Below are 26,364 nucleotides of genomic sequence, written 5' to 3'. Positions count from 1 at the left end.
AAAGAGAGCAGTCTGGGGGAGGCGGCACGCTGGTTACACCCTCTTCCCCCCTTGCCCTGCCTTGATCCCTAGAACGTCATTGCTAAGCGGGAAATCTTGTTTTGCGATCTGATAGCCCAGTCCATATGCAAAGCGGCGTGCTATATAGCTAAGCTCCAACCACCCCGAGCTCCCTGCATACCAGCATCTATCATAGGCTAGCTACGGCGTTGGAATTGATGATTGGATGCCCGGCGGACTTATCTTTTCGTGAGCGATTTCTTTTTAGCTGGCGATGTTATGCAGGTCCGGGCCAGTTGCTACAGTTAATTAAATAGGGCGAAAAGAATATTGTATACAGCGCAGGATCGATTATAAAAAGCTGTCCAGCACCCACGGAGTTGTTTCTGGGATCTAGGCGAAGGGCGGATATCGTTGGCAACTAGCTAGTTAAGCAACTACTTAAGTTAGTTTTAGTAGAATCGTACGATTACTATTTATATCGCCCCTTTGCCATCCCCCAGCGAGTACATGCAAATTCTACGCGAAGTTTTTTGGGTCAAAGTAGAACAGGTACCGGTGTCTAGAACTCGATGTTAAATTCGTTGAAATGATAATGATACAGTGATGGAATCAAACTCAAGGGTGAGAGCCACAAGAGGGTTGAGATAATGAAAGGATAACACTTGCTTTATATATAGAACATGAGGTACAGACAGACGACGGAACAGCAAAGGAAACAGAGAGGATGCACGGTTTGGTGGAAGGGGAAATATCATCAGGAGAAGAAAAGCAGAGGTCCAGACCCTCCATCTTCTGACAGTGTGCAGCATCGATATATGCTAGGAGATAGAGACAATGCACTCCTCCCTTCCGACAGACCGAGAACAAGAAAGAGGGAAAAAGGGGAAAGATATGAAGGGAAAGGAGGGAAATGAAAAGACTATACAGTTGTTCGATTCCATTAATACAGTTTTAATTGTTTTTCTCTGATATTGCACAAGTTGAGTAGATCTGGAAGGCGAGGTCCGAGGATGTAGAAAAAAACCCCGGGGCACACTGACGAAAAAAATGGAAGAGAGGTCTTCATCTTTACCTTATAGAAGGCACTCTCTTTTCTTTTCCCCTTGCGGAAATTCGTATTATGTTATCGAATCTATTTGCCAGCTGGTGCGCTCTGTACGAAACCCTTTCCAGAGTACCCTTCACTGCTGATACCGGTGATGGGGTCGAGCTTCTCTTTCTGTTGTGGTGGATAGTATGTCAGTGTATGTTTGCAGGCCATTGATAGGATATATATAAATGTATTGACGTACCAGAGCGTATTCGTTGGTGGCTTCTTGCCATTCCTTGGTCATGGTCTTTGGTGGGCTGCCGGCGAAGAGACGGGTGACATAGAAAATACCAGCAGAGATAACGACGTACTTCATTAGCTGGACGAAGACCTTCACACCCTCGCCCTTGGGGGTCTCAGCACGGGGGCCATGGGGACCGAAGGCGATCCAGTAAGCTGTTCGAACAGGAAGTAGCAGATTAGTATACGATCATCAACATTGAAATACAGCAATTCATTCCCTTGGCGCAGTGCAATGGTATGATAAACCATCCGATAAGGGGGATAAGAGGGATAAAGACGGTGCCAGTTTCAGGTGTCCATATTCATCCCACAAAAAACCGACGCAGAATGATCCATTAGCGTTCAATGGCAATGAAAATATCACCTACCAGCTCGCTTCTCTTGTAGAGTCATCTCCTTCCAGTCAACCTTCATTCGATCTCTCAATTTCATCCACAATTCAGCCTGTTCTTGAGGAGGCATGGCTTCCCAGCGCTTCTCGATTCCAGCGAGGTGAGGGTTGGCAATGGCGTGTTCCGAGGCAGAGCGAATCTGCTGCTTGGAGGGAGACGCAAGCTGGCTGCTGACAGGCACACGGGCATTGAGGCAAGCAATTGGTGAGGCCTGATTGCTTCGTGCAACAAAATTCGAGCATGTAGTCGAGACGGAGCGGACGGCGCCTACGACGGCCCGTGGGGTGGCTCGGAAGGACATGGCGAGGTAATTGGAAGAAGACGGGGAGAGAGAGGAGAGAAGAGGCGTAGATGGAGTCTGATTCCTGGGGCCGAAGGAGAGAGCGAAAGACCTGAAATCAACGCTTTTGCAGGAGCGAAGAGTCGAAGTTGGGATGTTGTGAGGTTTGATGATTATGGCTGCGAAAGTTTCCGTGGTGCTGACTCAGCGTGGAAATTGCTATGTTCTGATTGGTCCCGGCCTCTGCGCCCAAACGGCGAGGATCAGACGATGCTTTTCGGCGCAGCGAAGGTGTATCAAAATCGGATGCCTAACAGCCTACAGCCATCGTGGTTTGTCCAAGCAGCATTCGTTGACTCAGAGATAGTATAGGTTACGTCTTACTCCCGCATGCGCCCCTCAGCACCTCACTGCTCGTTCTGGACAGGAAGATGACGGCCCCCTCCACGATACCAAAACACAAGCATCTACGAAAGTGTCTACGGGACCACTGGAGGAATGGGAAAGCAAAAACCTCCTACTTGGACTGGAGATCGAGGTCGAGAATCTCTATAAACAACCGAATATCTACACACACAAGACCTGGGTTCGTATAGGTATAAGGAAACGAATTCGTACCTGTTTGCTTGGTGTTCATATTTGCATTATTGATATGGTCAGAAGTGAAGGACGAAGAGGGCTTAGAAACATATCAGCCACCAGCACGCTGTATCATCACACAAGATATCAAAACACTGGCAAAATGCTATTTGTGTGACGGCGTCAGATGCCCCTTGCGTTTATTTTTTCACACGGGGTTTTCTGTATCTTTTTTCTTTGCATGCTATTCTACTTAGAAGTAGCGTTCTTGCCGCCAGCCTCGGCCAAAACATGGTTCCATTCGATTTCGGATGGGTCGTCAGCCTGAATGCTGACGTGTGGGTGGAGGGTCTCCTTTAGTGTCTGTCGGGTGGTGGCATAGATCATGGACCACTACAAGATATTATCGTTAGTTCTGACTTCTTGGTTTAATCTGTTCAGGGGGAATGAGAAGAAGCCCTTACCAGGACAGGAGTCTCAGCCGGAACCCAGGAGATGAAGACAATCTTCTGCCTGTTTAAGTACGTCAGTCGGGATAATGTCCAATAAAGTTGTCACTTGCAAAACGCAGCACAAAAGAGATGTGACATACCGCCATCCCTCGCCAGCCTCAAGCTGGAACTCAACATCGTATGCGGCGTATCTTGGGGCAGGGCGTCCCATTGAGTCCTTGCAGTTGGCTAGTTTTTCACGGAAAACCTCGTAGTCATCGTTGGTGGAGACTTCGTCGACCACAACCTCCTTCTTGTTGTCTGAGATCTTGAAGATGATGTACTTTGTCCTGCCAGCACCCTTTCCAAGCCGTAGCTTTTCGAATGCTTCAATACATTCGGGGTTTATGGTAACTCTGTTGTATATCTGTAGTTAGCAGGCGTGGCCCCGGTTCTTCCGCATAGCTCTGATGCATCAATTCCAGCGCCTTCTTCGATATATAATCTCGGGGTCCTTTCTTCTTGTGTACTGTGCGGTGCATGCAAGGCGGTTTAGAAGGGAGGGCGGGGAAACGTACCCTGATGCCATCTGTATAGAGCAAGGAGAGCGTTAGCAGCGATAACAGTATCTCACACTTGATGCAGGAGAGCCAACGTACCGACATGATTGCGCGTTTATATTGCAGGACCTGGAACTCCTTAAAATGTTTTTTTTTTTTTTTTTTTTTTTTTTAATATGTCTATGGATAGGTAAAGATCCGTATGTCAGTCTGATTGAGCGCACACAATAGTGAGTTGTCTTCGGAGCGGTAAGAAAGGGGGTGCGGGAGACGAGGAAGAACTAGCTGCTAACTAGGCGAATCTGGTGGCGAGGGGTCAAAATAACGCCAACCTACAGTTCGAGAGGGACGGCCGTCTAGGGAAGAGAGGGACGGAGGTGGATAGCACGTTAATTCGCAGCGACAGGGGGATATCGGTGGTTGGCAAGCTGGCGTGTTTTTGTGATGGAGGCAGCAGAATAGTAATGGCGGGGCTGAGGTGTTTCTTATTCTGCTTGTTGGTGGGGGGACAGCTGCTAGTATTACTACTACGACTACTAACCACTGCTGCTATTTAACCAACGACCAGGCACAACTGCCGCGATACGCCCATGCAAAAATAGAGAAAACCAAGTCAGCCTGGCAGCGATGGGCCAGCCTGTCGATTTTACAGTCACCTGGATACACGTAAGCGCCGGATAGGGTCCTGGTTGCTCGCGAGATGCAGGAGTAATGGTTATGCTGGAGCCTGTTGCGGTGTTTGTGCCCTGGTGTACCTCGCTGCGCATGGAACTTCGACATCAAGAATCAACAATCTGCCTTGGTCAACCTTGATACGGACTCGGTCTGCCTTGTTGTCTAGATGGCGGCGGACTACTATATGCGCTCGTGTCTGCCAAATCAATCGACTGTTGCAGCTATTGATCAGGATTGCGGCCTCAACTTCCTCATGGCGAGGTCTGCCTTTGGCCATGTATTGGAGGGTGAATATCCAGCTCATTCCACGAGACAATGTCCTATGAATGATTTCTGGAGTCAGAAATTTGACCGCAACAGATATTTCGGTTTGCAAGCGCTAGCTGAAGTGTTAGCGAGAGCTTGCTAGACAGAATTGAGCCAAACTGGACTGTCGTGCTCGAGTTTGGTCAATATTTGATACTCAGAATTCTTCAATTCGAGCCCAGTCAAAGCACTATCAACAGCTGAGCCAAAAGGGTGAGCCTACCACTGGGCATCAAAGAGGATAGTTGTTTTACTACGCTACCGCATGAATAAAATGGCACTGTGGAATGGCCCCAACAACGTGATCAATATCAATTGGATGGCTGTAGCGTCGTTGGAAGAGATGCCTAAGCGCAGATTCAAAGTTATTCTCATCGCAAATGACCCCGTGATGCTGTTCTAATCATATAGCCTAGTTCTACTTTCCAGACGTATAGGCGTGGGTTGATATTGATATCCATTATAGATAAATTAGGCGGAATTGTATATCCGAATAGGTTAGGTACGGTATACAAAGTTGAGGAAGGGTTCGACAAGCCCTTCACATGGCTGATGGAGATGCCTTCCGAAGGTGAGATACTAGCATCCACAATTTTACTTGAACAGCTTTTCTTTCTTTCTTTTTTATAGAGTGAATTTGGATTCATATATAAGTACATGGCCATGAAGACATCGGCTGGAACCTCACAAGTCCATGGTCCATAATGCCTGCTTCCGCCCTTGGTCTCTTCAACTACAGCCTTTTGTCTACCGTAAGGAAACAACAAACGCACAAAGTTGAAATGGCAAAGAAGACAAGAGTGGAGAGGTGCTAATCAGTCAGGTCGAGGTTGTATGAAATATGGTTATGGTACAGATCTCTGGAGCTGGGGGAGTATCACAACAGATTCGAGAGGGATGAGTGAGACGGAGTTGTCAGGAAAATTACATAGGTTTACAAAAGAACAAACAGTAAGAAAAAACGGGAAATGCATCACGCCAAATAAAACATTTTAAGACATGGAGGGAGAAAGTGAAGGAGGAAAAACATGGAAGCAGGTACGCATTAAACACGTTAATCTTTTTAGTACATACCGCCCATGCCACCCATGCCACCCATTCCAGGCATGCCACCTGGAGTAGGAGCAGACTTGGGCTCAGGGGCATCGACAATTGCGACCTCGGTGGTTCCAAGGAGCGAGGCAACACCACTGGCATCAACAAGGGCGGTTCGGACGACCTTGAGGGGATCAACGATACCGGAGGTAATCATGTCAACGTACTCGCCCTTGGAGCTGTCGAAGCCACGGTTAAAGTCACTGGCAAACTCATCGGTGAGCTTACCGACAACGACGCTTCCCTCGAGACCGGCGTTCTCGACGATGGTGCGAGCTGGGCGGGTGATGGCGCTCTTCACAATGCTGACACCGAGCTGCTGGTCAAAGTTGGATGGCTTGACACCAGCAAGGCCATTGGCAGAGGCCTTGAGGAGGGCGGTACCACCACCGGGGAGGATACCCTCCTCCACAGCGGCACGGGTAGCGTTGAGGGCGTCAACAACACGGTCCTTCTTCTCACCGACCTCGACTTCAGAGGCACCGCCAACCTTGATGACGGCAACACCACCGGAGAGCTTGGCCAAACGCTCCTGGAGCTTCTCCTTCTCGTAGTCAGAGGTGGCAGGGTCAGCAATAACACCACGGATCTGTTCACAGCGCTGAGCAATAGCATCCTTGCTGCCCTCGCCATTGAGGATGATGGTGTCCTCCTTGGTGATGGTGATGGAGCCGGTGGATCCGAGCATGTCGGGAGTAGCCTTGTCGAGCTTCATGTCGAGCTCATCAGTGAAGACGGTGGCGTTGGTGAGAATTCCGATATCGCCGAGGATGCTCTTGCGGTTGTCTCCGAACCCAGGAGCCTTGACAGCAGCAACCTGGAGCTGGCCACGGAGCTTGTTAAGGATACAGACGGCAAGAGCCTCACCATCGATATCCTCAGCAATGATGACCAATGGTCGGCGAAGAGTGGTAGAAGCCTCGAGGGCTGGGAGGATGTCTTGGACGGCAGAGATCTTCTTCTCAGAAAGAAGGATAAGAGGCTTCTCGAACTCAACCTTCTGGGTCTTGGGGTCGGTGATGAAGTATGGGGAGGTGTAACCACGGTCGAAACGCATACCCTCGGTAACCTCGAGCTCGTCATCGATGGTCTTTCCATCCTTCACAGTGATGACACCTTCCTTTCCAACCTTCTCCATGGCATTGGAGATAAGCTTGCCAACGTGGGTATCTCCATTGGCGGAGATAGTAGCAACCTGGGCAATCTCCTCGGTAGTGGTGATGTCTCTCTTGTTGGCCTGTAGGTACTCGACAACAGACTGGACAGCGGCCTGGATACCCCTTCGAAGATCCATTGGGTTGCAACCAGCGGCAACATTCTTGACGGTCTCGGAGAAGATGGCACGGGCAAGGACGGTGGCAGTGGTAGTTCCGTCACCGGCAACCTCGTTGGTCTTGGAAGCGACATCCTGGAGAAGACGAGCTCCCAAGTTCTCGAACTTATCTTCCAGAGCAACGGCCTTAGCAACGGTGACACCATCTAAGAGTTCATTCAAGTTAGCAAACACTGAAACAAAGCTAGACAAACAAGATTCAAGGACTGTAAACATACCCTTTGTGATCTTTGGGGAACCATAGGGGGATTCTATTAGAACATTTCGTCCCTTGGGGCCCAATGTAGCGGTGACGGCTCTAGCGAGGGTGTCAACACCCTTGAGGAGAGAGGCGCGGCCTTCGACACCAAATTTAATCTCCTATATCAGACGAAGAGCTTCTGTTAGCCCATGTCCAAACACGGAGGGAAAAAGAGCTCCAATTGAGGTCATTTTTGGGCAAAAAAAACAATAAATCTCATACCTTATGGGCATATCGCTGCTGCTGAAGACTTACGCCGGCAGCAAGAGCTGGTCGGAACTGGGAGAGCTGGGTTCTGGTAGAAGCAGCAGAGGCAAGGACCGAGGCCCTGGAGGAAGCAGAGAGAGCTCGCTGCATGGTTGAATGATATTATTATAAAGAGGGGAGCAAAAGAGATGCAGAATTAGCCCACTGAGAACCAAAAAAAAAAAAAACTCCTAATTAAAGAAGGGTATAGAAGACAAGAGGGATTGAAGCCGTGTCAGACGTTGAAGAGCAAAGGAGGAAAAAAAAAGGCGTTGATGAAGAAGTCGAAGAAAAAAAAATTGATGTTTCGAGCAACTTCTGGAGAAAGTCTTGGCGGCCTTTCTTTTTTGCTAGCGGGTCACGTGAAAGGTACTGGCCCAGCTTGTTTCCCCTTTTGGGTCATCCAACGACGTCCGATAGAAAATACGAGGAAGACGGCCAAAGACGCACACGAGCGAGCAAGCCCATCTTGACCAGGCTATGGCAAGTGCATGGCGGTGCTATAGCTAGTTATTGCTTGCTTCAAAGGCGAGACTGCACAGGAAATACCCCCCATTAGCGCCAGGAGTCTTCGCTTTTTATACAGGTGCTACTCGGTATTCTACCGAAGTGACGGCCGGTTGGAAACGACTCCATGTGTATATCATCAATCATTGCTAGGAAGATATGTACATTGCTGCAGTCTGCCACCAGACCTAATGGCAGAAAGTGGTACCTTCCTTGACCAGCCAACGCCTAACCTAGTGTCCAGATACGCGAACTGGAAGCTGACCAAAACCGACCCGTATGAGCCAGGTAAGAGAAGCAAATGACAATGAAATGAAAACAGAATAAACGAAAATAAAGGAGAGACAAGATTTATCTGAACTAACTAACCAGCAGCTTAGGGTTAAGCCGCTGGTCTCCACATATGTGGGAACTGTCAATGTGATGTGGTAACTGAGCTCTATGTGAACTTTTCAGGATATGAATGCGCATCTGAGGTCAAGATGGCAGCTAGATACCCGAGTAACCAATGCTTGAATGAATATTAAAGCAATTCAAAGCTGATGGATGAACTCGTTGAAGCTCTGTTCGATTTCTGCCTCTCGGGCAGAACGCAACGCCCAGTTCATGCTGTGGTCCAATACCCCGGCTTGCATCAAGCCGTCATCTTCCGTCATGGAGCTAGCCAAAGAGGTGTTGGAGCTGGTGAAGCTGATTGGGGCGGTGTTCAACGGGGCTGAGTGCATCGGAGCAAAAGGACGGTGAGTACCATGCTGCAAATGACCTTGGGTGGAAGGAAATTGAAAACCTTGAGTGAAAGCTCCGTTCGGATTCGCAGCACCATGAACGAAGTCAAACTCATTCATGGTAAATTGCTGAGGAGCTCCGAAATGGTTACCTCCGGCCTGAGTTACTGGCCAGTTGCGGTGAGTTGGAAGGGCTTGCAATTCACGGCGAGGAACGTATGCATGTGGAACAGCCTGACTGATACCCATGGGGAACCCCTGCTGGTTACCAACCCCAGTAACGTTTGCAAATGACATGGCTTGAGCCTCATTTCCCTGAATTGGATGAGCTTCGTTGCCAAGGAGGTACTGCAAAGTTTCGATGCCACCGCTTGAGGCTTGAACTGGACTGGTCACATTCTCATCATGGATGGCCTCTTGGGCGATGACAGTCTCGCTATGGCTAGATGGTTCGTCGTTAGGAGGAGTGAGAAGACCATGGGAATGCTGGTACTCGAAGTTGGCAAAGTCCTCGCCGCCACCAACGAAATTTTGGTCAGCGCTGTCGGTGGGGGATTCGATCTCCTGGAGCTCTGAGATGACACCGATATCCTCGGCTTCTTCCTCAACTTTAATAGGAACAGACTCGACCTCGTCGTTATTCTTGTTTGAGGGCCCCTTACCCTTTTTGGCCTTGGACTTTTTGTTGTTGGGCTCCTTGCCTTCATCATAAGTTTCGTCGTCAGAGTCATAAATGGACCGCTTTGGTCCTTTTTTGCGAGAGTTGGCTTTTCGAGCCGCAGCAGGCTTAGGCACTGGGGTGTCTCCCTCTTCAGCCTCAGCAGACTTTGGTGCCGAGCCAGCCGAACGACGAAGTGGTGGTGGAACATCCTGGCCCAGTTCAACCATACGGACACGCAACTTCGCCAGGTGCTGGATAATCGCACCGTCGGTAATGTTGCTTCCCATCATGAGTGCAACCTCAATCCAAGGAATACGGACTCCACACTTGTTGCAAGCGGACTGGATTGAAAGAAGTAACTTTCTGTCCAGTTCATCTGGTGAATGTTAGCATGAGTCTACTTTCATCTCACATCCTGGCCTATTATCTGGGGAAATATCTTTATACATACCACACCAACGAACGATGGATCGAGAGGGAGGTCGGTTCAAGGGCTTCTTGGGCTTCTTGGTCGCTTTGGGGGAAGCAGCTACTACGTCTCCTTTCTTGATCGCCATGGTTCCTTGGATCAACTTCTATGAGGTAGCAATCGTGGTTAGCAATCTATTCACTGGGGCAGTGGCCTGGGACGAAACGGTTTCGAGTTTGCTGGAATATCAGGTGGAATATGAACTCGAAGTGAGGCCTTCTTTGTGGAGGTACATTAACTGCTTACTGTGTCTTCCAAAGAGTGATTCCCAGGCTATTCAATAGGTTCTCAACGAGTGTTAGGTGATGAGAGCCTCTGATAGCAAGATGCCACGCAGCAGTTGATGACCTCTCTGCTTGGTAGAGGAGGTGGTAGGGTTGTTGGTGATAGGTGAGGTAGAGAGGAAATGGAGAAGAAGAAGAAGAAGAAAGAAAGGAAGTAAAGGAAAAGAAAAGGAGGGGGGCGGACGTGGAAGAAAAGAGTGAGGTTAGCAGGAGGGGGGGTGTCCTCGGTACCTGGTGCTTGGTTGGCGGTTGCGTGATAAGTTGACAGGACTGATGTCGAGGAAACAATAGACAGGAACATGGGGGATCTGATATCAATCAAGCGAGGGGGGTCTCAAGACCCATCCAGTCCCCTGGCTTGCGCTCAGCAGATCGATAGCCACTCCCGAGAGTCTGGTAGCCGGGGTCTAGTTGGTTTTTGAACAGGTATTGATGTCTTTATGTTGCTAGTCAACGCGGGGAGTGGCGTCAGATTCGCAGCCCTTGTTTTTTTTTCGAGGCGTCGACTGCAGCAAGTCGTCGTCTCCATGCACGACGCTTCCAGTTCACCGGATAACCCACGAAATCATCTTGACTTCTCTTCACCGGACCAGTGCAACCCTCAATGATATCACAAGCTATTACTCAAGAGATACTCGTCTGCTGCTATCATTTTACTCTCTCACTACTTTTATCAGGAGTACAACGAGCTGGTTTACTATACGTTTTAAATGCAAGACCTGGGTATCTCCCTCCCCTTGAATACATCTTCTAGTAGTTCTGCTTATAATGTGTGACCAATCTTAGTGAAAGTATATGCGGCTGACGGTTCCTCACCGCTCATATAGAACGAGGATCGGCCTATTGAGGAGCTACGAAAAAGAAATATTACCCCAAGGCCGTGGACTAGGCGCGGGACGGCTGACTCCTGCATTTTATACCACTCTGCTGGGCCCTTTTGCATGCAGACGCCTCGTTGGATGGTCAGGCCTCCGCCCGAGTGTGCTTTACTGTCACACTTGATAGCTCAAGGGAAGGGCCCTCCCTCAATACTTTTCTAGGAACAGGCTTCACAGTCTACAGAGCAGAGATGCTCTCTGATTTAGAAAGATCCGGCCATCCGGTTAGACTTAAACAAAAGAAGGTTGTCTATCTGGCTCCGCCTTTTTTGAGCCTTATATTAAAGAAGGTTCAAGCGTTGCGCGAGAAGGCATTCCGGAACATAGAGTCTAAAGTGACTGCTTGTCCGGAATCTGATAAGGTGGCTAAAGATAAATAGGATCTCACTTCTGCGCTCTATCTACTTATTTAATATATATGTGAGGGCTGTAACTTCTCTTCTATGATAGTTTAAATATAGCCTGTGCCTTATAATTAATTGTAGTCTAGCCTACTAAATAACAAAGGCTCACCAGAATATAATATTTATGTGATTCCATATCCACATCATATTTTAATTGCTTTCACCCAGTAGTAAAATAGATGAAATTGTTCATTGATTCACTAGCATTCTTTTGGCTATATCTTATTCCGGGAATAGATTGAGGCAGGGATAGACAACTATTGGTACTCTAAGTAGATAAGGATAAAAACTTGAGATGAGCAATCTAACTGGTTCCTATGCACTCGACTATACATGGGTATGCAGATTTAGCCAGTACAAATAGGGATACCAGTTGGATGGTTCCCTCCCACTTCCATGGCTTGTCTAGTTTGCGAACCGGGCTATGATGCTACTGACTTTTAAATCAAACCAGCTTCTGCCTTTCTTTCTTCTACAGTAGCTGTATCTATCCATGTAGTGGTGCAACTGCTGTTCCATACTGCTTCAAGGCTGACAGACCATCGCTATGCCTCGACTTGCAGAGATGTGGCTGTATTTTGGTGAAGTCGCATTTGTTCTTATTTAGTTGCCTCACGTAAAATCAAGGAGGTTCGTGTCAACCTGGAATCCTCATATTAGCCACGTTCCGATCGACTCGCATGTCGTGGTCGACATAAACAGTGCCGTCAAGTCAAGCCCAAATTTGGTGTTTTTTTTTTTTTTTTATGTTGGAGAGCCGGTTGTGCATCACGTGACGCATCCCCGTCGGACAAACTTGGACGCTTCAGCGACAGCGAAACGTCGAACGCAACAACCACTTCCAAGCAGCCGAAGAGAAGAACGTCCAACAGCACACCTATCACCATGACCTTCGCGTGGAAAGCCGCCGGTTTGACGTATGTACCTGTTCCGCACCCCATTTCCCGCTTGTTCTGCTTCAATTGCTGACCTTGGTGGCCTCATTCAGCTACAACCGTTACCTGTCGGTCGCTGCTCAGGCAGTCCGTCGTTCTCTCAAGCCGGAGATCCGTGTCAAGGTCGAGGCTCAGACTCCATCTGAGCTCAAGGTCGCCCCATGGAAGGTCAGTACACGGTGGTCTCGTCTATGCCGATTGATTATGGGGGATCGCTGGGTTTTTTTCTTGGACCCGACTGACCCGCAACTTTTGAATTGATACAGAACGGAAAGCAAGGCGACGCTGTTGACCTTGGCTCTCAGTTGAACCAGAGCGCTAACCAGGCCTCCAAATAAACGAGTTGATTCCTTGACGGAGGATGGATTAGTTGGGCCGAGTGTGCGATGTGCGATGCGTTGAAGGGGAAGACATACCATCGGAAGTCTGTACAATACGAGGTGATAGATTGCAGACGGAGAAATAAATATATTTTGTATCAATCCAATAGAAGAATTCAAACTGTTCTATACTCTTTTACCGATTCAATTGCTAGGTGTTGTCGAGAACAGTTGAGCCTGTATGCCGAAGCGCTGTGCCTTGACTCAGCATGAGATCCTTAAATTTTAAACTCATCTCAAAAGAGTATCACCACCTGGTGAAGTTGTGGTTTTACCTTCCAGCTTCTGGCTTGTTTCCGGGTGCTAGCTTGACTGTTGACGCAGCGATACTACCTGCAGCCGACTGTTTCTAGTGTTTTTGTCATGCTGTTATGCTGTTCGCCCTGCGACGTGCCTGATTTCCCTCCTGGCTCAGGCGTCAATCCTCAATCACCGCGATTTTTGTGGCCTCTCAGCCCCGCCACCTAAAGAGATAATTTGCTGCCACCACGAGATAATATAGCTGGATCAGGATGGCTTGCGATATCACGGAAAAATTTACAAAGGCGGCGTCAGGTCTGTCTTTTCCCAAAAATGCCCTGTTTCTCGTTGTAGTTGTAGTGGAAACATAGCTAACAATGCTTGGGATTCCCAGTGCTCGTCACCGGCGAACTTGTCAAAGATGAATACTTTACTTTATTTGAGGCCGTGGGAGCCCTGGAGGTCAGAGACATACCCCGACGCACTCTGTTTACTTCATGCCTCGTGCAGTGTGATCGGACAAATGAGTTACTGACAAAAATTGCTGCGGTGTAGATCATGGATTCAAAAATGGATAGCGGCTATCTTGCTCCCGGAGAGACACTGGACCATAATTATGATGTGATGAAGAAACTACTTCCGGAAGAGGTTATTGGGATAATGGACCAGCTACTATGCTATGAGGTACGTCTTATTCACCGCGAGTCTCTTTGCCCTTTTCCTATCAATTTTGAAACATGAGCCTATTATCTGACTTCTCTATACTATACAGGTAGCCTGGCACATGGGACATCCACTTTCGCAAACACTCTTTACATCGATATACCTTGACCACTTACTTTGGCCGGTCCCTAAATCACTGGAGGATGCGAGGTTCGATGGCAACAAAGCTAGTCCAAAGAAAACGGAAGAAAATGTAGCAGGTGGTATTGTGACCATTGTGTTGAGAGCTTACTGCCTTGCTTTAATTAAAGCTTGCGCATGTATTCGAGAAAGAGTTGCATCGGAGTTTTATTATGAGGTTTGAATTACTCATCCATACACAATGTAACCGCAGTACTGACCAAAATAGGAGGAAGATTTTAGCACTCAACTATACAACAGAAAGCTGCTCTCCAATGTCAAAGTCGAGGAGATTATAGTAGTCCTTGACGATGCTATTAGGTGGCTCAAGCATGATGCGGAATCAATCGACGAACCTCTTAGGGCTGCCCTTCTTAATAGGCTTTCCTTCCGACGTCACATCCTAGAGTATCTGTCTCTAGACCTTGTTCTGGCACAGTCACGGTCTACAAAGAGCCTAGCTTCCACACTGGACCGTATAGACCTCATACAAAAGTCATTACATCTAGGAAAACCTGTTGAAGATGCCTTTAGTGGCAAGATTCAACGACGTCTCGCAAGCACTGTCCCTCCTCGTCCAATAATCAAGATTGAACTGCAAGATGCTATATCATACTTGAAAAGATTCTGTCAGGACGCTACTGATTTACAGGAAATACTAGATTCTGACAGTGCATTCACCCTCTATGTAGGTTTTTTTTTTGCATCATTGCAGTATTAGTACCCGTCCCTGCTAGGCCATTAATACTGACAATTGAACAGAATTTACTATGGACTTTGCAATCCCGCAAACCACAGCCAAGTGTTTATATCCGATCTTTAGCGCAATCCATAATACTCCTAAATGGGCGGATTCTTGATAAGTTACCTGCTGAAGAGTTCTGCAACAACAGCATGAAAGACCTTGTGCTTCCATTTAGTCCGCTAATTGACCCAAAAAACAAGGAGGTAGAAGCTCCTTCAAACCCCAAGTTTCATATAGCGAAACAGATGGAGACATTTTTACAAGGAATGACTCAGGTAATGTTGATATTACATCATAGATATTACATATCTTTATAGTGCTCCTACTAATCTCTAAAAGCCCTTCATTGACTCCTACCGAACAATTTGCCTGAACCGCTGCCGAGTACGGCGTACACTTTGTCATAACATTGTTGATTGGGATAGACTACAAGCTGAGGTGAGATATATTTATTCTGATAGTCTGTGGAGAACCTACTAACATATCTTTCAACTATAAGGCTGAGGAATGCGATGCTCAGCTTCGCACGTGGACCCTCGAAACTCCCATATATTTACACGGAGAGGAACCAACCTATACCTACCCCTTAAGCAGTTGGACGTATCACTATAAACTCCAACAAATGCGCCTAGTGGCTCAACTAGGATTCGAACTCTCAATGTACTCACTGGGGGAGTTTCAAGGCATGTATTGGTACTTATCACACTTATGCTCAACTCACCTCGTACATCTTGATCGTATACGGGCTTGTGTCATCACGGAGAGCCAGAAGGAAATGTCTAAGATTGGTGAACAATCACGGCAGGACATCGAAACTCGGATAAAATCGCGTGAGCGTACTCTCGACCTCCTCGACAGATTATCTACGGAACTCGGTGTTACGGATGCGTTTTCCATAGCATTGAATGCTCTATATACCATTCTCTCACGTCATGGTCTGATAGACCAAGACTGTTCCTCATCACCTGGTTATTCCGCTGCAAAGCTTCGTTATGAACTTCGAATGAAACCATTTCTGCCAATTTCCTTGCCCGAGGTAGTACCTTTTGAAATCTACGAACGTGAAGCCACACTTGATGGCCAGAGTGATAAGGCGGTTCTAAACAGAGCCGTTCGTGCCGCAGCTGAGGCAAAGAAGGGCCTAGAAAGATATCTGGCTGATGGCCCTTACCTTGTACCCAAGAATAAGTCGTCAAAGACAACATCCGGTCTCGAGAGTGATTGGATAAAAAACGCAAAGAATATGCTTCGAGCCTGTATTGCAACAAGCATAGCAATTGACACTGTCAAAAAGGCTACACTGGACAAGCAACCATCTAAACCTCTAAATATCTCTGTTCAGGTACCCGAGGTTGGATCACAATCTCGATGGCATGAGTGGTGGGCCGTTCCGCAGGTATCGGAAGCCCTACCAATTATAGGCCCGAAGGGGTGTACAAATTGAGCCTCGGACTTTGGCTATAGAATTTATCATTTTTCCCTGAATCTTCATTTGGCTCTTGGTATAAAAGCTGGTGAGGACATGGACAAAACAACTCATAAGCTACAGGAATAGGTATGGTTAACTGTTGAGCAGTGCAATGGGATGGGTGGTTATCTAGCTCTTGTAGAATAGGATCTATATCAGCGAATATATCTTTGTTATCTATTTTGCTGTTTTCAGGCTGCTGGACTAATGGATTTTACGATAGTATTGTTTGCCCATTGCTAAGCAGATCCTCATGATAAAAAGAAAATTCCTTGATATCCCTATGCCTCATTGACCAAGATTATCCTAGCCCTAAGTATTCCTCAACTTCTACGCCTATCCCATGGGCCATCTCAACAACCCATTCATCACTGATAGAATTTCCTGCACTAACCATTGCATTGATATTGAGGCACCATTTTTCAGCTCCATCCACAACTCCTCCGGCTGCCGCTGTTCCTGCAGAAGCAGGAATGAGGAGACGGAGGCGCTGTAGCGTTGCAAGTTCTGGGTATATTGTATCTGCCAGAGATATATCTGTGATTAATGGGGGATTTGGATCTATAGCACGATAAACAGCTAACAGCCGCTCAAGTGTAAATGAGTGAGGATTAACAAAGTAACTGCTTCGACCACCACGCGTTCCTCCAGGAATAGATGGGGTGTTGGTTGCTCCTTTAGGAGCCTTGGACTGGTTTGCGGCTTTCCCACCCTTTTTCGGAGTGTCATCTGTTGGATCATCGTCTGCTTTAGTAGATGCTTTTGGTTGGATAGTTGTATTTAACCTCCTTCGACGACGCTTGACCGATGGTGTGAACTTTGAGAAAAGAGATAAATCAAGGCGAGGGGGAATATGAGCCGCGAGAAAGGCAGCTGTCAGCACAAGGGTTGGTAGATACGGAAGAGACGGTAAAGCGGGAGCGGTCTTTGTTATCAAATTCGGAGTAGTTGACGTAGTGGTGTAATCCTCGGAAACAATTCTATGACTTAACAGCAGCTCTCCCTGATGTTGATATAACGATCTGTTCTTCACAAGGAGTCGTGGGAAGTCCCATTCTACCGCAGTCCCTCCAGGTGGTGTCTCATCGTTGGTTATAGGTGCAACAAACCGTGGCCATATTTTCTCGCACGCTGACTGGAAAGTAGATATTGTACCCCCCGTTGGGCCAATCAATGAATCATACAACGTGGATAAGAATGGAGGGTATAGCTTGGCAGCGGTAGCTTCGGATAGCTGAGGCAGAACAGGTGGAGGTAAATTAGCTAAAATAGCTATGCTTTCTGCTCGTGTGTATGGAGGGAAGTAGACATGGGGTGTGCCGGCTGCATGAAGGAGAAGTGGACGAGGGGAAAATTTTGAAGTAAAAACCACTGAGGTATTAGGCAGCTAAAGGAATTAGAACAACTGTCGTTAGCTCATGTCAGGCCATTATTTAGTAGGGTGGCTTCAGAAGATAAGGCAAATCGACATACCATCTGACCAATTTGGCACAATGCCGCCAACAGCATCTGTCCTCCTTCCCGCAACTCATCTATTCCGTCTAACAAAAGAATAAATTTTCGACACTCGGATTTGCCTAGAATAGTCCCAAGTAGCCCTGATAGTGAGCTTACATGCTCACAACGTAAACCGCCAATATTTAGCCGTTCATCACCTGGTCTTCCAGTGATGCCTTGCTGCATAGCATCAAGGGTGTTCAATATAATCTTCATAAAGAGATGGTTTGCTGATATACATTCGGTAACATTCACTACTGCATAGCAAAACCGGTGTCCTTTCACTTCATTGCCGGGGGTGTGGCCCAATCTTTGCCTTTTAGCTCCGGATATCGCTCTAGGGCTACCGTTCTCTTTTGCATGCCTTTGACTTTCAGCATACACTTGTAGTAAGGATTTGAGAATTGTTGATTTTCCAGAGCCCTTGGGGCCATGGACTATTACGGCCGGAGGGGAGGAGAAGGGTGTCTATTTGAAATAAAAGAAATAGTATAAATCGGTTAGCATAATGATAAGTATTGAAAGGGTACCCTAGCTCTCTGATTTTACGAACACATAGCAGATGGGCCAACTGCCTCGCCTGCTGTTCTCTGCAAGGCCACTGTCGAGACACAGAGACCACTAGGTCGCTAGGCAACATTGGCAAAAAAAGCCACCTCAGCAAAACGGTCGCAGAAATAAAAGGGGGAACTTGGTAGATTAATTCAATCATCATCAGATTTCGCGTCCTTGACGATGTTGCTGAGCTTGGCGCGTTATATTGAACTTAAATTAAGTTTGGATTAAACGCGCGTCTCCAATTTAAGGTTAATTATTCAAACTCTGAACGATATCAGCCTCTTAAAAAGCGTACCATGCCTCTGCATACGCAAGGCAAGGTTTAATCATAACCACCTTGATACGATAACAATATTGGTACAAAGTGGCCGCTAAGCTTAAGCATCATGCATGACATGGAAATAAACCAAACGGTGGTAGTCTTTGATTTGTACTTGCGAAACTAACTAACTTGCAAAACTGTATGGAAACAAATTTTAACTTGCAAAGTGAAGAAATAACTCAAGGTGGGCTTACAATGGGGAAGTATGTGTGGGAAGCTAGGTCTGGGTTCAAGGGTTAAAAAAACAACATCTTGGTAACATTGAGCATCGATAAGTCGGGGCTCATATAGATACATGAATGCAGAACAATGCAGAACACAACTGATGGTACATAATTTGCTTGCATGGGCATATCAGGGAAGGATTGTAGGGTCATAAAAGGGCGGAATATGAAAGGTGATCGAAGAGGCCATGTGGAGTTGAATGCAGCAGATATCCTTGTGCCATTAACCTTTGATGAATGAGACCAGCGTGGTTAGGACTGGCTAGATTCGAGGAGGTATCAGGGGCCACATTTGGTATTGAACTTGAGTCAACAATATGTAATAGCAAGAGTATGCAAAGCCCTTAGAAAGAAAATTGAAATGTGAAAACAAGGGTTAAAAACAAGTAAAACACAAAGTAGAATAAATATGGACTGAGCTCCTCAGAAGAGTGAGAGAGCTGTGAAACCGACGACATTCTCACCATGTTTAAAACACCTGCGCGTGGTATGGCTTTTAGAGATAAGCCAAGACCTAGAATGTAGATCATTGCCGTGGTTAGAGCTGTCGTGAAGGGTTAAATTTCTAGAAGAAGGAAAAGTGTAAACACAGTAAGGAGAAGAATAGACAAAGGGAAGAAGGAAATAGGGAAGAATGTTTAAGAAAGCCAAATAAAACAAGAAATCCCGCAAAAATAGGGAATGCAAAGAAGAGAGGGAAAGAGGTATGTTGAGGTGGGCGGAAAGTATGTAGAAGCCATATTTATGCGTTGGCATTATGGCAAAAAGGTGGACATAAGAAGTAAAGTGATATGATCCATATCTCCCACTTAGAAGACTGAATATGCCAAGCTGATTGTGACAATACCAGGCAGATGCAAGTTCGATAGCCCAAGATGATCCAGAGGACTGGAGAATGGATATGTATCAAAATCATAATATGGAAGAAAAATGGCATCATCAAAGATTCCAAGAAGATGCTTCTTAACGGTATGCAGTCGAAAGGTAGAGAAAGCACTTTGTGTGTATCTGGTGTTTCAAGTCTTGTCGATAATGCTGTCCTTGTCGCGGTAAGAATTTATATTCTTTAAAATCAGAGCCGTAAAATCGTGAGTCGTGGCATCGTATCTTGCTGGTGTTACAGGGTTGAGAAATGAAAACATTGCGCAGTCATGGCATTGAACTTCCACGCAACGAGGTATTGATACAATTTGGCTTTCTTCCGAGTTAGAACATGTTGAAGCCATGAGCGTTCGAGCCATTGACGCCACTAATGCCGTTCATATTGTTGATACCATTGATGGCGTTGTTGGTGTGCTGTGGAACAGGGCTGAAAATGGTAGTAGCTCCACTCTCGCTGTGAGTAGAGCGAGCTTCAACAAATTCAGACTCGGAGACGGCTGCGGATGGAGCGTTGGTGGAGGCCTCGGTGGAGTTGAACTGTGAGTTGTATTGACTGGGAGGAAGAGTATAAGGCTGCGAGAAGCCGCCTCGTACCTCATCAAGAGCCAAAGGAGCTCCCGGGTTCGTTCCGTTTGTGCCATTGTTTCGAGCGTGGGAGTCAAGAGTCATGATCTTCCCTGCAATTCGACGTCCATGTGGTTGCGAGCGGATTCCAGGAAGCAAGGGGCGGACGGCTTCAATCAGGGTATTGCGAGACTCGGGATCAGCAAAGTCCATGGCTGTCTGGATAACATAGTTTGCAAAGGAGTCACGGAGCATGTTTGGAAGCTCATGAGGAGACAACATCTCCTTAATGAAAGCTCTGCGCATATTGAAGTCTGAAGTACGAATGCACTTCTCGATGACGTTGGAGCTGAATTTTTGCTTTGAGAGAGCGGGGATGCTTCCCTGGAAAGTTGCGCAAAGTGGTCCAGTGAAAAGAGGCTCTCCAAGATCCACTGTATTAAAGTTAGAATGATAAAGCATGGCAGGGTACGGGTGTCAACATACAGATATACTGAATGACGTAGTTGCCGAATGGGTCTTGAACGAGGGAGTAAGAGCTCTTGGTAATCTGCTCAATCAACTTTGCGCGCTGATCGCCAGAGGCATGGTCAATGCATCTCTGAAGAACACAGCAGCCATGGCGGTGAGTTCCAACGGCAACACACTCTTTGCCAACTGCATCATAAATAAACTGTGTATATATAAAATGAGCAAATACTCAAGGGGGTGTTTTTCAAAAGGAGAAGTAGGTACCTGGGCATCTGGAGCTGATAGGCGGTTCAAGCATTTCTGGATCACATGGTTGCCATTGAGGTCTTGAACAAGCTCGACGACTTGGCCACTAAGGGCATGGATAACAGTTTGGATCTAGAGATGATTAGTAATCAACCATGACATGTCAATAAGGTGTCGTACCTGTTCAGGGGTAGAAATAAACTCAATCATCTTTTGGAGAGCTCGAGTTCCATGCTGGTTCAAAGCGATCTGAACCAAATGAGGAGCAGCAATATTGATAAGACCTGTACGTTGCTCATCGTTGGTGAATTCAAGCAGTTTTTGACATAGGTAGTTGCCAAATGGATCTGGACTCCATAGTTAGTATAATCAAATATGAAAACGGAATGAAAAGACGGCGAGTGCATCATACCGGTCATGAGCTCGACGACGTGCATTTGAGTTTCACGGAAGATGATTTGAACATGCTCAGGCACACCCTCTTCAAGCTTTCTCTGAAGGTACCGACATCCATGCTGGTCCTTACACATTCCATAGATTTCGCCAGAGTAATTCTCAAGAGGAACATTGCCAAAGCGGTTCAATGGGTTCTCAGAATCTCCATTACGACGGTTTTGAGTTGCAGTACGAGGGCTCTCTGCGAATCTACTGTAGTTGTTTGGCTGAGGTGGCTGTGGCGCCATTCCAAATGCTCCGAACATCGGATGACTTTGGACGCCGGCATAGTTTCCGTTGAGCTGCAATGGCGCTGGGGCATATGCTTGCATGCTATATCCATAAACTGGTGTTGCATAGGTGCTTGGTGTAGGGGTAGCAGACCCGTTTACGACCGATGGAGCAACGGTGGTTGGGGATGTCAAGACCAGGGCGTGGGACATGGCATTGGGTTGGAAAGCAGACTGGAAAGTCGGAATGCTAGGACCAGGCTCCTCACGGTCGGAAGAAGATTGAGGGGTGGGTGGAGTGGTGTTTGCGGAGCCACCACGAGAATGCATCCGACTATGAGTTTGGTAGTGGTTCTGGGTAACTTCGGCCCGAGTTCCGGTGGCAGAATCGCTTTGAAATCCATTGTGAGTAGCAGGAAGATCATTTGTTGAGTAAGAGAGCTGTAAAGAGGTTGGCCTATGATGTCCAGATGTATTGTTTTGCTGGTGGGCAGCAGAAGCAAGAGCACCAAGGCCAGAAAGGTTGCTCTCTAAAGAAAGACGGTTCACATGACGCAGGGACTGGATATTCCCATTGCCATTTCCATTAGTTTGTGGGGAGTTTTTAGCTGCGTTATCAGACCACCAGGATAAAGTGTTTTGCGGCATGCTGTGGTGAACAGCATGATGACGACCATTACCATTATAGTTCTCAGGGACAGGAGTGCGGGAGTTTGCAAAGTCAACCGCTGCAGAATTGGCTGAGAGCTATTTAAGGTTAAAGGAAGAGTGGGTCAGTAGTAGCTCAGGAAAACTACAAAGGATGAGAAGAGAGAACTTACAACTGATGGGTTACCATCCCTACGCACTAAGGTAGGGAATTTGTCATCAGGGTCTGTCATGCGAAGGTAGCTCTTCACGTCTGGAGTAGAAACACGGTCTTCGTTCTTAGATTTATCCTCTTCAGACTCCAACGGATTCTTCGAAGAGAAAAGTGAGCTGAAACCCATATGGTTATTGAATCCGTTGGTACGAGAGGAAACTGAGGGCAAGGCTGATCCAAAAACGTTGTTTGATAAGGAGTAGCGGCTTCTATAGGTCCGGTAAAGGATAATCATAAGTAAGTGGAAGTTGGTAGTCAGTAAGAGAAACTCACGTATGACCAGCTCTAAAGCCTGTGAAAGCAGCTCCGTAGGTCTGCTCCGAGTTTCGACGCAGACCCATCCCCATTCCAGTACGGTTGGCAAAGTCCTGGTTAGAAGACTGGTTGGTAGTGGGAGATGTCACTTGGGAAGTAGGAGAGAAAACACTTCCAAATGGTGACACGGGTTGTCCATTTGAAATAGAAAACCGAGCTGGACGAGAAAGGGCAGTAGGAAAGCCGTTGTCTCGATAGTATTCTGGAGGAGTGGTAGGCTCGCTAACTGGGCCGCTGAGACCGACCTGAGCAAGGTCTCTGGCAATCTGGTCCATCTCCTGACGTTCTTTTTCCTGCTGGAGGTCGAGAATTTTTAAGTCTGCTTCAAACCGGCGCTTCTGCTCCCGCATATATTCAATATGCTGTCGTTTCTTCTCAAACTACAAAGTTTGTTAGAAGGAGTATGGCAAGGCAGAAGCGTTATGGAAAGCAGTGATCCTCTTAACAAAGAGGGAGAGAGAGCAACCAGGTTAAAGGAGAGAGAAAGGTATGGCAACGGTAAGAGAACAAGGAGGAAGGAAAGGAGAGATTAAGAGAGGGAGTTGGGAGTGAGGAGGGAGAGGGAGGAGGGGGGGGGATTTAAGGCGAGGCGAGATGTGGGTAGGAGGACAGAAAGTGAGGAGGGTTTTCTGCTCACAAGCTGGGATTTATGGAGGTGGGTGGCCTATTCAAGCAACAATTAGTCTATTGGTCTCCTAGTGAATTGGCCAAAAAAGACAATATCAAAGTGAGGACAGCCTGATGTTCAGCTTCACTTTTGACCTGACATCTCGATCACGCCATCCGAGGACCAGGACAAAGCGCGTATTCAAACTCACCGACGACAATATATCCAGCTGCTCGGCCTGCTTCAATGGTTGCTGATTGAAACCATTCCACTGCGGCAGCACGGCCGACTCAGTGGTGAAACGACGCTGCATGGTCGAACGGACCTCGCTGGTTGACGGCTGCGCGTTGATACTGTGCACGAAGCCTTTCTGGCTTCCCTGGGGCGATGGGAACGCAGAGAAGGGCGATTCTGAGGGAGGAGACTGAGGAAAAGGGCCAACGAAGTCGTCGAGTTTCCCACTGAAGCTGTTTCTAAAGGCCATATTCCTGGGCATCTGCTCTCGAAAAGCCGCGAACATGGTCAGACATGACGCAAAAACAAAACAAAAAAAAAAAAAAAAAAAAAGGAACGTATATACACGCAGACGAGGAAAAACAAATCAACACGTTATTATACGCAAGACATATATATCAGACATCAGTGCTGGGGAAGAGGGACGTCGTTGAGATGGAGACGCCCGGAGGTTTGCTGGCGTCTGAAATAGATTTCAGGGGAGGTTCGAAAGCGGTGAGCTTCTTCCCGCGTCACGGCAAAAAAAAAAAAGCCAAAAGAGTATGAAGTTGGGAACAACGCCCGGGAAGTCAACCGCAGGCCAGCGCAGAGACGCAGGATGGCGAAAAGGACGAAGGCAAAAGGACAAGAGGAAGAGGCGAAATTGGGGACGAACTTACAGCTACAGAGATCCTTATTTTCGGTTAACAGGGAGGGAATGGTGAAATAACTGAAGGACTTGGGCTGGAGTTCGGAGGCGGCAGATCCCGTTCAGCCAGCGCCCTGGCTGGTTGATTCAACCGCTCTGCCGCTGTCAAACCAGAAATCAAGGCTCGGATCAGCCTTTTTCCTTCTGCTGTAGGCTTACACAGTGCCGGTGCTGGATTTACGGTCTCCCTCTTGGGCTTCTTTTGGCGGGGTAAACAGTGCAGGTATGAGACAGCGCTGGGGCGGGTCAATTGGCGAGAGGGTGGTCCCAAGGGTGGATGGTGTCTGGCGAAAAAAAAAGGAGTGAGCAAGGGCGTCTCAGAGATCCGCTTTAAGGAGTCAAAAGGCTGAACAGGCGGGAGAAACTGCCCAGAGTGACTAATATACATACGGTTTTATCTCTCCAAGCCAAAACGGTGACAGAGCATGGAAACAGACAGAGCCGGTCGTCGAACGAAGCGAAATCGAGCAAGGTCGGTTGTTGTACAGAGCATGGGAGTGCCCCTGTGAGACTTGGGGAGGGCCAGCAGAGCAGGACACGGGAGGGAGAGGGAAGCCCAGGGAGAGAGAACAGAGGAGGAGAGGAGAGAAAAAGGAGAAATCGATGAAAAAGGAGGAGGAAGAGGGACCAAATATTATGTGATGGACAGCGGGGATTCAGTTCAATGGCTTGCAGCAGCTCAAGCATCAAACGATGGAAAGGCAACCTTGAAACCCTATGTTGTCTTGTCCCAGATAGACATCGAATAATAGCAACTGCTCTGGACGAATGGCTGGCCTCCTCACTCCCCTGGATACTTAACCACGCCTAAATATTCGCCGATTTCTATTTTCTGATTGGAATACGTCTTGCAGAAACCCTCGAAATCCTAAACAAATAGGGTTGCGTCAGGCAGGGCTACCCGCTGCCTTGGGGGTTCCACTGAGGGGTCACCGCTACTTCGTTCTTTGCCCAACAACTCGCTGTCTTTGGCGCTGCATCCTCGTTCGCGAGCCGGTACCAGTGACCTGGCCCGACGCCCTCCCGAGAAACGAGCCGCGGGAAGAAAGGGCGGGGATACAACAGGCCTAGTACGGAGAAACAGCTGGGCGGACGGTTTGTCTCGAAAGTTGACGGGAAAGGTCCATCCCATTTGCTTGTGTTAGGGAACTGACAGCAGCAGAAGGAGGCGTTCAGAGTAAAGTTGCTGTCGGCTAACGAGATTAGTGTTTTGTGCATCTCAACGACGCATCAGATTGCAAGGTACATGGTGGCATTTCTTAGGTGCATACCTCTCGATATATGCACGACGACGTGGGTGGAGAACTCCAGCACCCGATATATGATCCAATCAAAGGAGTCCGGAGTCTCTTACTTCTCAATCACTCACTGACACAAGGCCCAGAACCTGTGCGTCCTGCGCAGCGTGCAGCCTTAGGGTCTGTCCGTTATATATTATTTCGCCCTTATCATAACTACGAGAGGCAGCCGGAGCAAATGAACACCCTGTCTATCTCCTCACCTCTCTCGCTTTGCTGATGAGAGAGACTCAGGAAGAGAGTCATAAACGCTGATCGAACCTTCGAGTCCAATGAACGCAGACGGGGAACTCTGATCACCGCCGCCCTTGAACCTCTGGCAAAAAAGAAACAAGCATCCCCAAAAAAACACACAGACGAAGTTTCAATCTGATTTCTCGTCATACTCCCCACATCATCAGCAAAAGAATCCTCGCTCTGGGTCAGTTATCAAATATTACGGTCGCGGATACGGAGCACGCAGTCAGGAGGCTGGAAATGCGGAGAAAGGCTTACTATTTCCCTCTCTTTCTTTCACTCCGTGTTTCTTTTCCGTGCCTTGCCCTCTCTGAGAAATAGGAAAGGAAAGTCGCACGGCCAAAATATGGATTGGCCTGAGATCTTTGCTTTTTCTTTTTATCTTTCTTTGAATGGGGTTGTTGGCTCCAGGCACCCTTGACATCTGTCTTCATTCCGGGACGGGGGTCCGTGTCATTAAACTACCTTGTTGAATGGGAATTCTTCTGATATGGGATTTGGGCTATTTTTGTAAAGTGTGCCTCTAAACCTGGCAGTCACATCGAAGATGACATCTGGTCCGGTCAGCATCCCGACTTCGAATGAGCGGTGGAAATGCCACCGCATGGAAGCGGCCGCTAAGTTTCGAAGTATGCAAGCTTGCCACGACGCACCATCATAGACCCAGCCGTTTGAGCAAGA

At 47.5% G+C, this 26,364-nt stretch overlaps 10 protein-coding genes across 13 annotated transcripts; 3 read left to right on the top strand and 7 right to left on the bottom strand.

Moving 5' to 3' along the window:
• Window positions 1-234: 234 nt before the first annotated feature.
• TERG_04143 (uncharacterized protein) lies at window positions 235-2,245 on the bottom strand. 2 transcript variants are annotated; one of them, XM_003235044.2, is made up of 3 exons: window positions 1,705-2,245; window positions 1,296-1,489; window positions 235-1,222 (listed from the first exon to the last, which is right to left on the bottom strand). In XM_003235044.2, exons 1-3 carry the CDS (start codon window positions 2,027-2,029, stop codon window positions 1,136-1,138), a joined length of 606 nt encoding a protein of 201 aa, XP_003235092.1. In that variant the 5' UTR covers window positions 2,030-2,245; the 3' UTR covers window positions 235-1,135. The 2 variants fall into 2 exon arrangements, with proteins under 2 accessions (XP_003235092.1, XP_047604188.1); XM_047748211.1 differs by having other exon boundaries at window positions 235-1,489.
• A 31-nt stretch (window positions 2,246-2,276) lies between these two features.
• TERG_04142 (uncharacterized protein) lies at window positions 2,277-4,137 on the bottom strand. 3 transcript variants are annotated; one of them, XM_003235043.2, is made up of 6 exons: window positions 3,915-3,997; window positions 3,678-3,758; window positions 3,597-3,607; window positions 3,180-3,434; window positions 3,052-3,100; window positions 2,277-2,980 (listed from the first exon to the last, which is right to left on the bottom strand). In XM_003235043.2, exons 2-6 carry the CDS (start codon window positions 3,681-3,683, stop codon window positions 2,837-2,839), a joined length of 465 nt encoding a protein of 154 aa, XP_003235091.1. In that variant the 5' UTR covers window positions 3,684-3,758; window positions 3,915-3,997; the 3' UTR covers window positions 2,277-2,836. The 3 variants fall into 3 exon arrangements, with proteins under 3 accessions (XP_003235091.1, XP_047606190.1, XP_047606189.1); XM_047749724.1 differs by having other exon boundaries at window positions 2,277-3,100; window positions 3,678-4,137; XM_047749723.1 differs by having other exon boundaries at window positions 2,277-3,434.
• Window positions 4,138-5,622: 1,485 nt separating this feature from the next.
• On the bottom strand, window positions 5,623-7,585 carry TERG_04141 (hsp60-like protein; the record flags this gene model as incomplete). The annotated part of the gene is made up of 2 exons (XM_047748210.1): window positions 5,623-7,347; window positions 7,451-7,585. 2 exons carry the CDS (start codon window positions 7,583-7,585, stop codon window positions 5,623-5,625), a joined length of 1,860 nt encoding a protein of 619 aa, XP_047604187.1.
• Window positions 7,586-8,514: 929 nt separating this feature from the next.
• Window positions 8,515-9,924, bottom strand: TERG_08806 (uncharacterized protein; the record flags this gene model as incomplete). The annotated part of the gene is made up of 2 exons (XM_003235041.1): window positions 8,515-9,743; window positions 9,819-9,924. 2 exons carry the CDS (start codon window positions 9,922-9,924, stop codon window positions 8,515-8,517), a joined length of 1,335 nt encoding a protein of 444 aa, XP_003235089.1.
• Window positions 9,925-12,287: 2,363 nt separating this feature from the next.
• Window positions 12,288-12,675, top strand: TERG_04139 (uncharacterized protein; the record flags this gene model as incomplete). Its single annotated transcript, XM_003235040.1, has 3 exons — window positions 12,288-12,319; window positions 12,391-12,505; window positions 12,604-12,675. The coding sequence occupies 3 exons, from the start codon at window positions 12,288-12,290 to the stop codon at window positions 12,673-12,675; spliced, it is 219 nt and encodes a 72-aa protein (XP_003235088.1).
• A 554-nt stretch (window positions 12,676-13,229) lies between these two features.
• Window positions 13,230-15,025, top strand: TERG_12106 (uncharacterized protein; the record flags this gene model as incomplete). Its single annotated transcript, XM_003235039.2, has 7 exons — window positions 13,230-13,272; window positions 13,352-13,419; window positions 13,513-13,641; window positions 13,730-13,978; window positions 14,030-14,488; window positions 14,563-14,820; window positions 14,885-15,025. The coding sequence occupies 7 exons, from the start codon at window positions 13,230-13,232 to the stop codon at window positions 15,023-15,025; spliced, it is 1,347 nt and encodes a 448-aa protein (XP_003235087.2).
• A 142-nt stretch (window positions 15,026-15,167) lies between these two features.
• On the top strand, window positions 15,168-15,989 carry TERG_12105 (uncharacterized protein; the record flags this gene model as incomplete). The annotated part of the gene is made up of 1 exon (XM_047751114.1): window positions 15,168-15,989. The coding sequence occupies one exon, from the start codon at window positions 15,168-15,170 to the stop codon at window positions 15,987-15,989; it is 822 nt and encodes a 273-aa protein (XP_047606188.1).
• Window positions 15,990-16,314: 325 nt separating this feature from the next.
• TERG_04137 (uncharacterized protein) lies at window positions 16,315-18,150 on the bottom strand (the record flags this gene model as incomplete). The annotated part of the gene is made up of 3 exons (XM_003235038.1): window positions 16,315-17,400; window positions 17,487-17,978; window positions 18,064-18,150. The coding sequence occupies 3 exons, from the start codon at window positions 18,148-18,150 to the stop codon at window positions 16,315-16,317; spliced, it is 1,665 nt and encodes a 554-aa protein (XP_003235086.1).
• A 1,670-nt stretch (window positions 18,151-19,820) lies between these two features.
• TERG_04136 (uncharacterized protein) lies at window positions 19,821-23,746 on the bottom strand (the record flags this gene model as incomplete). Its single annotated transcript, XM_003235037.1, has 9 exons — window positions 19,821-20,494; window positions 20,547-20,733; window positions 20,796-20,909; window positions 20,958-21,124; window positions 21,190-22,189; window positions 22,264-22,513; window positions 22,578-22,999; window positions 23,257-23,283; window positions 23,438-23,746. 9 exons carry the CDS (start codon window positions 23,744-23,746, stop codon window positions 19,821-19,823), a joined length of 3,150 nt encoding a protein of 1,049 aa, XP_003235085.1.
• A 684-nt stretch (window positions 23,747-24,430) lies between these two features.
• TERG_12104 (uncharacterized protein) lies at window positions 24,431-25,100 on the bottom strand. The gene has a single exon (XM_047751113.1). It carries the CDS (start codon window positions 24,833-24,835, stop codon window positions 24,479-24,481), a length of 357 nt encoding a protein of 118 aa, XP_047606187.1. The 5' UTR covers window positions 24,836-25,100; the 3' UTR covers window positions 24,431-24,478.
• Between the last annotated feature and the right edge of the window lie 1,264 nt (window positions 25,101-26,364).

The sequence above is a fragment of the Trichophyton rubrum genome (assembly GCF_000151425.1).
Source record: "Trichophyton rubrum CBS 118892 genomic scaffold supercont2.4, whole genome shotgun sequence".
NCBI classification, from domain to species: domain Eukaryota; kingdom Fungi; phylum Ascomycota; class Eurotiomycetes; order Onygenales; family Arthrodermataceae; genus Trichophyton; species Trichophyton rubrum.
The sequence above is the reverse complement of the archived record's forward strand: the minus strand, read 5'-3'. Positions and strand labels throughout refer to the sequence as shown.